Raw genomic sequence first — 14,419 nt, 5'->3', positions numbered from 1 at the left:
TTGTTTTTTTTTTGCCATACCAATGCTTGTGAAATGCAACTTTGAATCTTTGTGCATGAGAAATAGCTCTAAAGGAGAGGCCTGTTGCTACATAATAGCTTATTCTGCTGTGTAGGATATTTCAGTGCATGGCTAATTTGAACATTTTCTTAAGAAACATTTGTTGTCATTACTGGTTTGTTTTGTTGGTTTTTCTGTTGTGCTGGCAGTTGGAAGTTATGGATTGTGGCTGCTAAAAGTGGGCCATAATCTATTGGTAATAGTATTGAGGATTGTAGACTATTTTGGGGCTTTTAGTTTACTGTTTGTTTGTTTTGGATACAGGGTTTCTCTGTGTAACAGCCGTGGCTGTCATGAAACTCCTTTGTAGACCAGGTTGGCCTCAAACTCACAAAGATCCACCTACCTCTGCTTCCCAAGTGCTGGGATTAAAGTTCCAGGACTGCCAAGGCTACATAGCTAAGGCTGCAACCCTGTTTTAACCCCATCCTCCCCCCAAAAAGAAAATGGTTCATTAGGGATATAACATCTCTTTCTCTGAAATTGGCAGAAACATATAAAACATCTCATACTTTATGAACTATGATATAAAATAAGTGTTAAATACATGCATTCAAAGTGAAGTGAAAATTGAAGTTGCATCTGGGTATGGTGGTAGTCATCCCCGTAAATCCCAACTGTCAGGAGGTGGGACTGCAGGCTAGCTTGGCCTACATAACAAATATCTGCCTATTCAAGTCTATGTTGCAAGAACTTCTCATCTCTAAAAGGAAGAAAAATATTACAAGTATTAGTGAGCTATTTTTTTATGTGTAAATAAGTATGTGTGTGTTAAATGAATATATGTGTGGGCAGGTATATGTGTAGAAACCAGAGTAGATCAGGTATTTTGCTCTATCACTCTCCACCTTATTATTTTGAGACAGAGCTTTGGATAGGCAAGTGATCACCCTATGACTTTTTTTTTGGGGGGGGGGTGTCAAGACAGGGTTTCTCTGTGTAACCTTGACTGCCCTGAAACTCATTCTGTAGACCAGGCTGACCTTGAACTCACAGAGTTTCTCCACCACTGCCTGGCTGAAAGCGTTATCATTAAAAGGAAAATTATGTAGAACTGGGTTTTTTTTTGGGGGGGTGTTGTTTTGGGTTTTTGTTTTGTTGGGTTTTAGGGTTTTTTTGTTGTTTGGTTTTTTATTTTTCGTTTTTTTGAGGCAGGGTTTCTCTGTGTAGCTTTGGAGACTGTCTTGGAACTCAATCAGTAGACCAGGCTGGTCTCAAACTCACAGAGATCCTTCTGCCTCTGCCTCCCTAGTACTGGGATTAAAGGCTTTTATGTGCTTGAGTGTTTTTGCCTGCATCTATGTATGTACTTAGTGTGCATGCCTAAGGAAGCCAGAAAAAAGGCATTGGATCCCCTGGATCTGGAATTACAGACAATTGTGAACTGTCATGTGAGTGCTGGAAACCAAACTTGGGTCCTCTGTTAGAGCAGCAAATGCTCTTAACTGTATTTGAAAATAACGAAAGACTAGGTTTGGCAGTAGATGCCTATAATTCCAGTTTCTTTTTTCTTGTTGGTTCCTCTATTTGTTTCCAGGGAAGGACACTCTTATCACTCTGTAACCCAGCCTGGTCCTGAGCTCACTATGTATGTATGTACGTACGTACATATGTATGTATGTTTGCATGTATGTAGCCAAGGTTGGGTTCCTAAATGCCCAAACCCAGCCTTTTTTTTTTTTTTTTTTTTTTTTTTTTTTTTTAAGACGTAATTTTCTATTAGGTACATTAGAAAAAGCAAGAGCCTACAATTAGAAAGGGCCACACATATATAAGTGACCACACATAATAAAGGATACATGTATTAGGACAAGACAACAAAGTAACTCCTAAAGCTTAGTGGTTTACACTGGCTAAAACATTTTCTTTTACTTTATATTCTTAGATGGCACTGTGGGAAACCAAAAGGGAAAGTTTTCCCAGAGGAATTCAAAATAGGGAAAAATTAGAATAAAGTGTACTTTTTAAAGATGTTTTGAAAATTTTTATGTGTATGGGTTTTGCCTGCTTGTATGCCTGTGTACCCGCTGCATGCTTAGTGCCCTGAGAGGTCAGAAGAGGTCAAGGCATTGAATCACCTAGAACTGAAGTTACCCTTGAACGTTTACTTTTTTTTTTTTTTCCAATTAAATTTTCCCTTTAATGAAAATATGTGCATAGAAAATTACAGTTCTCTGTATGCAGGCACTGGAGTATTTAGATCAAACACTGTCCAGAGAGACAGTACCAGGTTCCTCTTTTCTTCATCTGTGGCAAGTTTCAAGTCCTTGACAAACACTGCAGAACCACTCCAGATTTGCTTCAGAGCATCCAGATGTGATAAAGAGAAGCAAAGTTCATGAATCTGTGTTTCCTCATCTTTTCCCATCATGCATGTCTGTCTCAGATTCTTTAGCAAATGATAGATGTAAATCACCTTGTAGAGCTTCATCAGACTGATTCTCATCTGTCCCTACTGTGAGGACAGTGTGGTCTTTAAACTACAGTCTTACTGTGCTGTCCAACGTTGGGAACTTTATACCTGGTACCAACATGTCTATTCCACTTTACATGTAGTAAGGGGGGAGTCTATGCATGACAAAATCCTTCTTCATGTCTGATGACAAGAGATTTTTTTTTCTGTCCTCTAGCTAGTCTGCGAGGATCTTTAGAAAACCACTCAATTTTCTTAGTGCAGCAGTTGGGGTTTCCACCTGCATGAGCATCTGCTGGGATATTCCAGTCCTCAAAGCCTTTGCAATGTCAAATACAAGCCCAGAAAGGGAATTCAAAAGGCAATCTCCCCCATTAGTTCTGGTAGGTGCTAATGGTCACATGAGTAGAGTGAGCCAGGCCTGAAGGAGATTCTGCCTGATGAGTGGTCCCTCTGGGGAAGTACAACACATCACCAGGCTTCAGTATGAAGTCATGTGTTGGTGTACCAATCCAGGCCTCAGGCTCTACACTGTACTCATGGCCAAGGACACAATTGGGGAGTAGAGGTACCAGTGTTTCTCTCCCTCCAGCTGCAGGATAAAAACCTCAACATCATCATCATGGGGAGGGAGGCCCTGAGATCCTGCTGGAGTCATGTATACATTTGAGCTTAAAGTAACATTCCAACTTTTCCTGGCTCTTCCAGAGTTCATCCTTAAATCTTTGTGGTTGGTGAACTGAATTTTTGCCCTCTTTCCTGATCAAAATCTTTTCTCAGCTGAAGGAAGTATACTTTGCCATCCTTATTTAAGTAAAACCTTCTTCCCATTGATGCACGGCTAGACGTTCACATCTTTTCTGTTGTACAACCCTTGAAGGCAGATCCTATTCAGATCTGAGAGTCTCAACACAGACTGGTAATATGTGGCCAGTGAAGGGTCATCCCTCTGAATGAGAAGGAGCTTCTGTTCCCAGAATTCCTTGAAAAAAGCCCTGTCTTCTTCCTCCTCGTTTCCTGTAGGCTCTGCCTTCTTTGCATTAAAGTACATTTCAGGTCTACTTGGAGCATGAATCTTTGGAATGGGGATGAGAATGTTTATTGTTGGGGTTGGAGAGATGACTCAGCAGTTAAAAGCACTTGCTGAAAAGCCTGAGGTGGTGGCACTTTTCTCTGAGTTCAAGGCCAGCCTGGTCTACAGTGTTCCAGAACCACCAGACCTATGCAGAGAAACCCTGAACTCTGTCTCAAAAAACAAAAACAAAGTACTTGCTGCTCTTACTGAAGATCTGAGTTTGATTCCTAGCACTCACATGGTGGCTCATAGCCACCTATATAACCTCAGTTTGAGAGGATGCTGTACTCTTTTGGCCTCCAAGGCACCAAGAGTGAAAGTGCATGGTGCACAGACATTCGTGCAGGCAAAACATTCATAAAATAAAAATTTAACAAAATGTTTCCTGTTCTCAGCCATCCCTTTAAAAATCCAAACAGAATTCAGAGGGGAAAAGGGAGGTCTGCAGCACTTAAGGAATGATGCTTTTATCTTTATGTCATTCAGCTCTGGAGTAAGCTTCAAGTGAAGCCTTTACCTTTACTCGAAGCCATTGGAAAGGAAATGTCTAAGAGGAAAACCTCATATTCCTTTGAGGTTACTAACCACTCTTCTCTTTCTTTTTCAGTGAACGAGATAATTGGGAGAGACATGTCCCAAATTTCTGTTTCCCAAGGCCCAGAGGTGAGCAGAGAGGCTCCTCTCCATCCCAACTCTGATGGGCTCTAACAGTGCTCACTACTTGCTTCTCTTGGATCTTGGGTTTCCAGCCACTTCAGAACCTGTTCCAAGAGTTGGACTCACTGTGGGAAAAGCAGCATTCCTCCACCTCAAGCCTTGGGCAGATTTTTATGAAAGAACAGGAACGGCATAGGTTGTTTAAGCTGTTGGGAAATGAGCATTGCTTTTTACATATATATGATACTTTTATATGATGGGTGCTTTGAGTGTGAATGCAGCAGGCTCTCTATTTCAGAGGTGCTGCTCTTGCAGGTGACCTGGTTGCATATAGCTAGGATTAGTAATTTGTACTGCTTTCTGGTCATTTGAAGAGCCCTTTAGTCTTGATATTTTTAAGATACAATTTTGATAAAGCCTTCCAGAGGTAGACAAAAAAATTATCCTAAGCCTACACTTAGACCTCAGAAACATAGCATGCATCCTGAAGCCTTTCATAGATTCATAGGAAATAAAGCCAAATGTAGCTCATACTCTTTATAAAAAGTACAATGTTAGATAAATCAAGAAGAGACCATTCCATCATTGAAGTGTTGGAATATGAATACATTCCAAAGCATAGTCTTTTTTGTAACTTTAGTCATCAAGCAGTCTCTCCACTAGCTCCATGTTCAAGCTGTTTTCTTCCTTCAGGTAAAGGGTAAAATAAAATGGTCATTTGTAAGATGAATTTCAAAAGTAGGGTTTTAGCTTGGGTAGTTGTTTTCTCAAATGGGAGCATCTGCCTCAAGTCTTGTCTTTGAAGCCAGTCTCCTGATAGTTTAGCCTTTGCAGTTTTAACTCCTGGAGTCAGGCCAGCAGTGTCTGGAGAGTATGAGGTGTGTACTAGGAGGGCCAGAGAAAATACAGGACTCAAGATGAGAAGACTTTAGGTTCACAATGGCATGGAAGGCTTATCTCCTGTTTACAGTTGCAATGATTCTGTCCCATAGTGTCTTGACTATATGACCTAAAAACTGGCCTTTTCTCCAAAAGGCTTTGAGGCACATCCAAAAATGAGGTGGTGTCATAGACTGTCCTTCCACACCAAAGACACCCTGGTGCTGCTGCTGGTGAGGCTTATGTCCAAGGCAGGGGTCAGCAGAAACTCCAGCCTGCTGCCTACCAAAGGAGGTGCCCTAGTTGGGTACTATTCCCAAACCCTGCCTTTACCCTTCCCTTTTACAGTCCCTGAATTTTACAGTATGTTTTCAAATGACATAATATACTTTCACTTACTCAGGAAGCAAGTTGAGTGCCTACAAGTGAGACACTGCTGTACTGGCTTAAAACATGGGCTGTCTAGAGGATTGTGACATTTAATGGTAGGGTCTGGTATATTGCCTACCAATTCTAGTGAGCAGGGTAAGAGGTACTGATTCAGGATAAGAGAAATATGTTTGTTTTTAACATGACCTTTTAAATTTCTCCCCTCAAACTAGTTAGGAAACAGTCTATCAGCAAATTGCTCTGGCCAGTCTTGGAGCTGGATATTTTCCAAATTTCTCTGAAAGTGGGTTTTGTATCAATGAGTGTGGATATTGAGATTTGCTTTAGGGCCCATGGTTGGTAGCCCACAGCTTCATCTACAGGGCATTGGCCTTTCAGGTGAACTTGTAGAGACTTGGCCACATTTGCTTCTACCCTCTTTCCCCTAGGGCAGCTGCCTCATGTGGGGTCATTGCAAGACCCCTTGGGGGTGCTGCTTTGCTGCCTTCAAGAATAAAAGCCTCTATGATCCAGAGTTGCTATGCACCAAAATTTGATGCCTTTTTGAATACCTTGATGCCTGTAGCATTAGAAATGCTTTCCTATTTAAAACATTTTAGATTTTAAAATAGAGCTTTGTATTCTATGTAACAGTTTTGTATTAGCTTTGTATAAGCTTTCATGTAAGAGTCATATTTTTTGGCTTTGTAGATAAAGATTTAAATTTTTGTGCAAAATAGTAATGGTAAAGCACACATCCATTGGACTATGCAAATTGATTTCTAGTAGCAGCACTGAGCAACTGGGCATTTACTAGCACATACCCTTTTCTCACACCTGTACTAGACCTTGGGTTGAGGAATGAAGGAGCGGCCTTCTGTTTACTAGAGACAAGAGAAACATGGCTGAAAACATTAAAACGGGATGTTTGGGTTCACATGTGGTGCTGCTGCCCTGGCTACAACCCATCACCACCCAGGACCAGCCAGTATCACCAGACCTCTGCTGGCTGAACTGAGAGGCCCAGTTTTTAATATGTACAACACATATTCAAGGCTCAGATGGGCCCAAGTCGAAACCATGTGTTTTATAGAATGGATGTCTAGGTGAAGAAATTGGTTCTCAGCTATGTTTACAGCACTTGGAATTGTGTTTTCTTGTACATTTTATATTTTAAAATCTTTTATAGGAGTGCAGTGCTCCTTACGACAAATACAAAGGGAAGATGAGCCAGCAGTTCAGGCTCCTCCTCAGTTACAGTGCTGAAATAATAAACAGTGACAGATTAACAGTATCCTTGAAATCTGAGTTTTTCTCCATCTGGGGCTGGTGTGGAACCCTTTGGGCCAGAGCTAAGAGCTCTGTGGCTTCTTAAAAGTCCAAATGATCAGGAACTTACAGAGAAGATAGAGTTCAAAATTCCTTCTGGGACCAGTTCTGCATCCCTTAATGGGTACAAAGGACATGCCACAGTGTTTGCTGGGTTCTGGACAACTGATCTTGCAGGGTGTTGCAAGAAAACAATGACAAAGACCCCTTTAAGTTCAGCCTGAGTTGGCAAGTGCTACCTGCCCTCTGGTGTTCTCTGGGGATATTGCAGCAGCACAATCTAGAATAGTTTGGTTTTTTGTAGTTTTTTTGTAGTTTGTGGTAGGGGGCTATACAGCCTTGGCTGAACAAAAATTGACTATGTAGACCAGACTAGATTTGAACTTCAGGGAGTCCTCCTCCCTCTGCCTCCTGAGTCTGATAGTGATAGGCATGAACTATCACATCCAGCTGGTTTTGCCATCCGAAGCTCCTTGGGTCTGGCTGGAGGGGACTTATTTGTGACCACTCCTGGCACTTTGTTTCTGAGGTCCAGGTATCTGATGATGGGTGCTGACTCCCTGCCTTCCTTCCTCCCAGGATAGAGAAAGTAGAGAGTTGGGGGTCTCAATTTCAGGTAGACTCTTAATTCTCCCAAGAGTCATAAAGATCAATGCAGGCCTGCTGTGCACCCTTCAACCCCAGTATTTGAGGGCTAAGGACAGATCAAAGGCTTCCTGGTGTCAAATCATCAGGAATAGAGCAGCCTCATCACAACCCCAGTCCTGCCTGTAAGATAGCTATCATCTTTAGGGTGATCAGGCAGAGAAACAGGGTACATGGGAGGCAGGAGAGTGGTGCTGAGCTTGATCTTTTCCAGGTGCCTTTGAGAACTTTGACAATCCAGAAAGAAGCCACTGAATTGAGGGTTCTCTGGCCTCAGGAAAGGCATGTTAGCTGAGGACATCAGCTCAGTCTGCTTCCTGGTTTCCTCTTCTACAAACACACCCACTCCTTGGGGGCTTGTAACACAGTGCGAGGTGGGTCACCAACAGGCATCAGAGTAGTGTAGTCATCAGGGGCCAGCTGCAGAAGTGACATAGATTTAGGAGTGGAGCTCCAGGCTCAACTAGGCCCTCAGGCCCTCCCAACCACACAGTCTCACCTGGTAAGCTTGGAAGACACTGAGGAGATCCTTCATACCAGCTGTATATGGGACCCCCTGCATTCGGACCAGGGCTCCTGTCTGTGACAGCATTGAGGTGGGAGTAGAGGCCAAGGCAGTAGGAGGTGTGGTGAGGTAGCCCACAGTAGTGGGAGAGACTGGGGGGCTAGGGTGGGAGAGACAGTAATTTAGTCATATGTCCCACCTGTAGCCTAGACCAAGACCGCCCTCTCCTTTGCCTCTACAGTGGTATCTTCAGTCTGTCAGCCCATACCTGTAATTCCCTTGCCATCTCAAAATGAAGTCCTGATTTCTAACTATCTTGGGTTATCTGAGCCAGAAATGTATCAGGACCCTTCCCAATGGTGGCAGCAGGTCTGTGAAGCAGTCCTAGTAGCAAGTACCTGGGGTAGTAGGCTGTGTAGTTCATGTACAGTTGAGTGGCTGGCCCTGGGTAGTAGGCAAGAGGAGCAGGGGCAGCAGGTACCCTGGCAGTTGGAAGCAGTGCAGATGAAGGGTACAGTGCTGTCGTCTCTGTGGGAATGAGGGCTGGGGTGGCTTGGAAGGTGGCATAGGTAGGTGGTGAGAGGCCTGGAGACAAGTGAACACATTTATAGAGAGCCCACAATTTCCCTGGGTAGTATAACTAGAATGGAAAGTGGTGGCTTGCAACACCTTGGCTCCCACATGCCTCCTCCTCTAGCCCAGAAAGCACTCACAGGGCAGTTTGCAGGGTGGAGGGGACATGCCACTGCGGCTCAAGGAACCCCCCATCAGCACACGGCTCATCTCCTCTGTGGAGCAAGGGACTACTTCCACATAGCGGTCTTTCATCACCTTCTTGTGGCAACGCTGGGCCGCAGCCAGAGCACGCTCTGATGACATCATCTGGATGAAGGCATCACCAGATGGCCGGCCCTGTGCATACCACCTTGTAAGCAGTTTGCCACACAAAAATGGCTTACTCCTAACACACCCTTTCTTACCCTGTGTAGGTGCCCTTCCTAGCAGTAGTCTTACCTGCTGGTTGAGCACCATATGCACACCATGAGGTCGAATGTCAGCTGCTGCTTCTCCTAGAAAACTCAGAATGTCTTCAATGGTGGCTGTGTAAGGCAAGCCTCGAAGGCGTACGCAGTCCCTCCCAGTCCCTCCTGCCAGTGGAAAGGGAATGGGCAGCAACGGAGCAGTCAGTGTGGGAAGGAGTGGACTAGTTGCGTAGCGGTTTAGGACCTAGTAAGAAAGGCATCAGGTTGATCACACTATGCAGGGACCCAAGGCACACTCTGAAGCAGCAGGACACGGGAAGCCTTGAGTCTCACCTGCTGCACCTCAGCTGCAGTGCTCCTGAAGAGTTCGATGTATCGCTTACCCAGCATGCCTTTGTGCCTGCGCAGAGCAGCCTGTGCCTGTTCCTCACAGGCAAAGAGAGCAAAGGCATCTCCAGTTGGCCTGCCATCAGGGTGGCGTACAAAGAGCAGTCCGTCAGCACCCCCAGTCACTGGACATTCTGGCCCCAGGAAGCCTAGAACATCTGTTGGCCCAGCTGAAAAAGGGAGTCCCCGCAGCCTCAGGATCACTTGATCTTCCCGTGACAGGAAACGAGCCACCTCTAGTGATGTACCTAGGTTGGAATAACAGGAGTTGCTTGCTGATTTAGTCCTTGTAACATGCACTCACAATGGGACCCAAGAAGCAAAGAGTGGTGGGAAATGGGATATTGATCAAGACACAATAGAACTAGAGCCTTCTATGGGCACACTCACCCCCTGCGATCTTTACAAATTCTTCCCCTGTGGCTTTATATACCTGTGTGAATAGAAAGCAGCCCATAAGTCTCAGTCCTTACTCAGATTTGCCCTGTTCCACTTCTAGCCCAAAGCCCACCTCAATATAGCGGACACCCATGTGGTGCTTGTGTCTCTGCAGCGCTAGGTCCCGCTGCTCGCTGTCCTCAAATCGGATGAGGGCTTCGCCATTTCTGCGGCCCTGGGCGTTGAGACAGAGTGCTACACCACCCCTGTGGAGCCAATGTTGTTAGTGCCTCCTGGATAGACTTGTCCTCTTACCCCTCCCATCCTGCCTGCCACACCCACCTGGCAATGTTGAGCCCTTTGAAGAATCGAGCCACATCCTGGTCTGATGACTGCCAGGGCAACCCACGGGCCCGTACTACAGTCTCATTGTCCACCACATCAGCCTTGCTGCTGTGGGGGCAGGGCACAGGATCAGTGCTGTCCAGATGTTGTCTCCCCCACCCCTGCTCCCACACTCACCAAGGCCCCGTTTCATATTTCTGCTTTACCATCTCTGGCTTCGAAAACAACTGACCTGAGAGGAGATGGCATGGGGTCAGCAGGGTCTGGTGGAGGAAGTCTCCCCACCAAGCTCTGCAAAAATAGGACAGGTGAGGGAATTGAGGAGGTGATAGAGGGGTTTCCACCTTGTGTTCTCTGAGAGAAAGTCACAAGTCTGCAGAAGGACTGAGGAATAGGCATTCACCCAACCCTGACAGTAGGTGACAAGCTGTGCAAAAATCTTACCATTGGGCCCTTCGAGTAGGTGGAGAATAACAGCTACCATAGTCTTTACTTCCCAGACCCCAAAGTCATCTTCTGTTGCATCTGTTTCTAGTCCCAAGTCTACAGGCAGAGAAATGACAACTAGGATCCAGGTCCATATATCACACATCACCCCCAAACATCCACAGAATCCTAACAAACACTAGTTATGGCCCAGTACATACATGCACCTACAGGTCCTCAGACCAAACACAGACATGCCCACATTCAAATGTATCCCAGCAAAGATGCAGACATGGGTACCCTAAAGGACAAGGCCAAAAACACAGACTTGCCTACATTACTATAACACATACAGTAGCGTGCACATGCTTGGGGAGATTAGCCACCCCTCCACCTTAATTCTGCTGGGTCACAGGTACCCTGTGCCATGGTGCCCACTGTGAGATCCCTGGCAGGGCAGGCGCTCGGGTGCTCCATATGAAACACTCTGCGGAGGTCGTAGAAGGAGAAGAAGGTGTCTGGGAGCACCAGGTTCTGGAAGCGCATGGGAGTAGGATGAGGAGGTGAACTAAAGTGTCCTGTTCATCCCCACAATAACAAGGATCTTGCAAACCCAACCACCCATGTGCCCTCAGTGTCATACCTTCCTGGAGGCCTCAGGGTGCAGAACCTGTCGCAGCAGCTGCTGTCCATCAGTGCAGAGCACATAAGGGCCCCCGCCCAGCAGAGCCACATCCCTGCTCACCAGCTGTGAGAACTGGGGACAGGGAGTGGAGACTCAGACATAGATTCACAGCTAGGCAGGCTGAAACTGGGGGTAGGGAGGGAGGGACTCAAGCTGCAAAGCTGGTTCAGCAGGATGTTCAGCCCTACCCTGTCTGGGAAGTAGAAGGCCTGGCTCTATATCCCAGGCTTCTAATCCCCACCCCTGCCCTAGTCCACTGTCACCTCCTCTAGGCCAAATGAGAACAGTCACACATAACCCAAGCCCCCATCAAACATACTCCAGGCGTCTGGAGTAGGGCCAGAGCAAACACCTGGTGGAGTGAAGCAAGCAGGTGGAGAGGGGAGGGGCAAAGCAGGTTAAACCTGTCCTGGACCAGGCACCACCCTCAGCAGACAGGTGGGGGGGGGGAGAGGCTCACACCTGCCTGAGGGCCAAAAGGCTCATGGTCAATGGCGGCCCCGCCCCTTGATCTGACCAACCCGGGAACGGAGAAACACCAAGGACAGAGCTTCATACTTGGACACTAGCGGAAGCCTGAGCTTTGACCCACACCCTATCGACCAACTGGCACTGAACTGTTTGCTCACAGAGGGGGTGGCACTCTGAAGGCTGCCCAACACGCTCCTGCATTCCCCCTGCCAAGTCTTTGTCACTTCTCAGCCTAAGGCTGGACAGAGCAAGGTACCCACATTTTCTACAGCACGATTCAGTATCTTTGTTTCTCATTAAGAACCACAGAGTTGGAAGAGGAAAGAATCTATCTTCTAAAGGACTTACACTCATTACAACTCCACCATAGGGTGAGTGCCGCAGAGCAGACAGGGAAAACAGCAGTGAGACTGACCCCCCCCACCTGACCTGGATGGGGGTATGCCCCTAGGCCTTTGCGCTCAGCAGGCAGGTAGCCCCCATGGAGTATGGACAGCACCCACGCCTGGCCAGTCGGCAGGGACAGGCCTAAACCAGCAGCCCTCACCTAGCGGCGTCTGCCCCTGAGGCAGACACCGCCCGACGCCCCCGCTCCAGCCGCTCCCAAAAGTGCTGGCAGTAGGGACCAGTGATCCAGGGCCAAACTTGAGCCTCTTGACCCCATTTCTGAGTCGTCTGGACCTCGCTCCTCCGCTAGCATGGGAGGGGGCTGACGAAGGGAGCTTGGGGGTGGACCCCTCAGCTGCTATTGTCATCCCCTCAACAGAAGTGGGTGCCCGTAAAGGTTGGAAAGTAAGGTGCCTCTGGGAATGGCCTAGCACGCGCTCACACTGTAGTCGCTCGAAGTTTCACACAAGACCCTGTCCTGCTGTCCATGTCAATGGGTCATGGCTCTCCAGACTATGCCTCCTGCCTCCCCGACCCCCCGGGAGAGGTAGCGTCTCTATCACCCCGATATTCCACCACCCACGCGGGCCCCCACGCTCACCTGCTGCAGCACCTTGTCCAGGGACTCCGCCCGCGCTAGGCTGTCTGCGCTGAGGCCGCTCGCCTCGCGGCACTGTGGACTCAGTGCAGCCGCCTCAGCACGAACTAGTGACTTGTGCAGCGTCCCCACCTAAGAGCAGCAGGAGTAGCACGATGAGCCGCTGTGCCTCACCGGCCTTGAAGCGCCCTGAGGGGCCCCGCCACCTTTTTCCACCCTACCTGTCGGCTGCGCGGCTCCACCACTTGCCAAACTAGGAGGATTAAGTCGGTCTCGTCCGAGCCTAGGTCTGACCCTAGAGCACCAGCAGTGGCTCCGAACAAAACAACCAGCGACTGGGGCCCTGGACCGGGGTCTGTGGCAGAGTCTACTGCGGGATCTGGGCCCGGGGGTGGGGGTGGGGGCGGTGGTGGAGTCATGGCCGCAGAGGAAGGGGGCGCTCGGCCACACACAGGCGAACGGACGAGGCGCACGCACGCACCGACCGACGGCAGACAGACGAGCTTGGGCGGGATCCGGTGTGTTGGGGGCGGCACCTGCGGCGGGGCTGTTGCAGTGGGAGCTGCAGAGACCCGCCCGCGGTGCCCTTTGGGGCTGGGCGGCGCGGCTGCTGGTCCCAGCCTACTCTGGCGAGTTACCTGCGGCCCCGAGTGCCACGTGATCGGGGCGGCCCCGGGAACCTCGTGGGAGGGCCAGAACCCTGCCCCGGAGGCGAGAGCTCACTTTAGCCTCTGCTTGCGCTCAGCGGCTGAAGTCCCACCTCATGGTGAGGTCCTGCGGGACTTCTGGGACGAACCCATTCTTTCTCCTGCTTCCTCTCCAGCAGGCAGTGAGTTTTTCGCAAAAGAATGTGCAGGGCCGGAGGCCTTTTCCATTCCGCGAGGGTCACGCGGAACCCGTGGAAGCTACCAGGCGTCAATCTAGGGGCTATAGGGGGTCATGAAGTCCGGCTTGGGGGTTGATAAAAGTCGCAAAGGGTCAAAAGCCGACAGTGAGCGCTACCACGTATCCATGGAAGCTGGTGGGAAAGGAGTTAGGGAAAGGGAGGGCGGCAAAGATCAAGGGTTCTTAGAGCTGTGGGCGGTCACTAGAGATCACAGGGAAGGACGTGTCCATACAGGTGTTAGAGTCGGCCTTGGGCTGCGTCGGCAAAGTGCGGGCAGTGCTAAGCGCAGTCGCTGTGGACGCGAGAGCTCAGGCCTGGATGCTAGGGAAGGCGCAACTCTCCTCAAACCCTAGAGTGCTGCATCCTAAGTGAGGCTGAGCCAGATAAATTGTCGGGACCTGGAGATTCAGCCTACCTACCCCACTTGGGGAGTGCCTGCCTGTTTCCGTCTTTCTTGGATGATAGGCGTGCGAGCTGGAGATTGAAGCACTCTGGCAGGTACTGGATAGCGATGAGCTGTGTACGTGCACGCAGGCTACAAAGTCTGCATCCCACCCCAGTTCAGATTAGTCCCATTCACTCCACGGTGAGACTCTGTTGTTACTGTTTTCAGGCCGTCCTGTGCGCTCCGGGTAGTTTTCCTTCTACTCTGCTGTAACCAGTAATCTGGTGGGAGGGAAGAGCGACAGCCTGGCGTGGTAATTAAGAGATGCAGGATGCCAAAGCCAAGACTGTTTGGAAAACCGGAGCGCTACGCATGAGTCTTTGATAAAAGGCAGCTCAGAAGTCAGGCGCATCCCCAACTCATACCAAGGAAGGAGTGCAGAGCCAGGGAACCTAGAGTGGATAGTGCGCCTCCGGGGTTTTCCCAAACAGTAGCGCAGGAACACAATGACCACATATAGTGGGAGGTGGTTGGTGGGTTCACACCGCAATCCCTA

The 14,419-nt window shown here is 48.6% G+C and overlaps 2 protein-coding genes across 4 annotated transcripts in view; one reads left to right on the top strand and one right to left on the bottom strand.

Moving 5' to 3' along the window:
- Nfatc3 (nuclear factor of activated T cells 3) overlaps positions 1-6,747 on the top strand; it is a 78,886-nt gene extending 72,139 nt beyond the window's left edge. The window contains exon 10 of one of the 2 annotated variants that reach the window (XM_051201474.1): positions 4,156-6,747. In XM_051201474.1, coding sequence (XP_051057431.1) covers positions 4,156-4,256 — 101 coding nt within the window. In that variant the 3' untranslated portion in view covers positions 4,257-6,747. The remainder of the gene's footprint in view (positions 1-4,155) is intronic. The other variant, XM_051201473.1, reaches the window with a different exon arrangement.
- On the bottom strand, positions 6,601-13,217 carry Esrp2 (epithelial splicing regulatory protein 2). 2 transcript variants are annotated; one of them, XM_051201477.1, is made up of 15 exons: positions 12,814-13,217; positions 12,596-12,724; positions 11,095-11,208; positions 10,871-10,985; positions 10,470-10,568; positions 10,203-10,257; positions 10,023-10,130; positions 9,814-9,946; positions 9,693-9,735; positions 9,249-9,550; positions 8,947-9,159; positions 8,646-8,844; positions 8,331-8,517; positions 7,927-8,092; positions 6,601-7,847 (listed from the first exon to the last, which is right to left on the bottom strand). In XM_051201477.1, the coding sequence occupies exons 1-15, from the start codon at positions 13,009-13,011 to the stop codon at positions 7,758-7,760; spliced, it is 2,151 nt and encodes a 716-aa protein (XP_051057434.1). In that variant the 5' UTR covers positions 13,012-13,217; the 3' UTR covers positions 6,601-7,757. The 2 variants fall into 2 exon arrangements, with proteins under 2 accessions (XP_051057434.1, XP_051057433.1); XM_051201476.1 differs by having other exon boundaries at positions 10,023-10,133; positions 12,814-13,215.
- Positions 13,218-14,419: the final 1,202 nt, after the last annotated feature.

The sequence above is a fragment of the Phodopus roborovskii genome, unplaced genomic scaffold (assembly GCF_943737965.1).
Source record: "Phodopus roborovskii unplaced genomic scaffold, PHOROB, whole genome shotgun sequence".
Classification (NCBI taxonomy): domain Eukaryota; kingdom Metazoa; phylum Chordata; class Mammalia; order Rodentia; family Cricetidae; genus Phodopus; species Phodopus roborovskii.
The sequence above is the reverse complement of the archived record's forward strand: the minus strand, read 5'-3'. Positions and strand labels throughout refer to the sequence as shown.

What these genes read in the sequence shown, in the direction of transcription:
- Esrp2 (XM_051201476.1), bottom strand. Translation starts at nt 13,011, where the DNA reads ATGACTCCACCACCGCCCCCACCCCCACCCCCGGGCCCAGATCCCGCA. An exon ending in CCTACTCGAAGGGCCCAATG is followed by an intron (nt 10,258 to 10,469) that starts GTAAGATTTTTG and finishes ATCTCCTCTCAG; the next exon opens with GTCAGTTGTTTTCGAAGCCA. An exon ending in AAAGGGCTCAACATTGCCAG is followed by an intron (nt 9,947 to 10,022) that starts GTGGGTGTGGCA and finishes TTGGCTCCACAG; the next exon opens with GGGTGGTGTAGCACTCTGTC.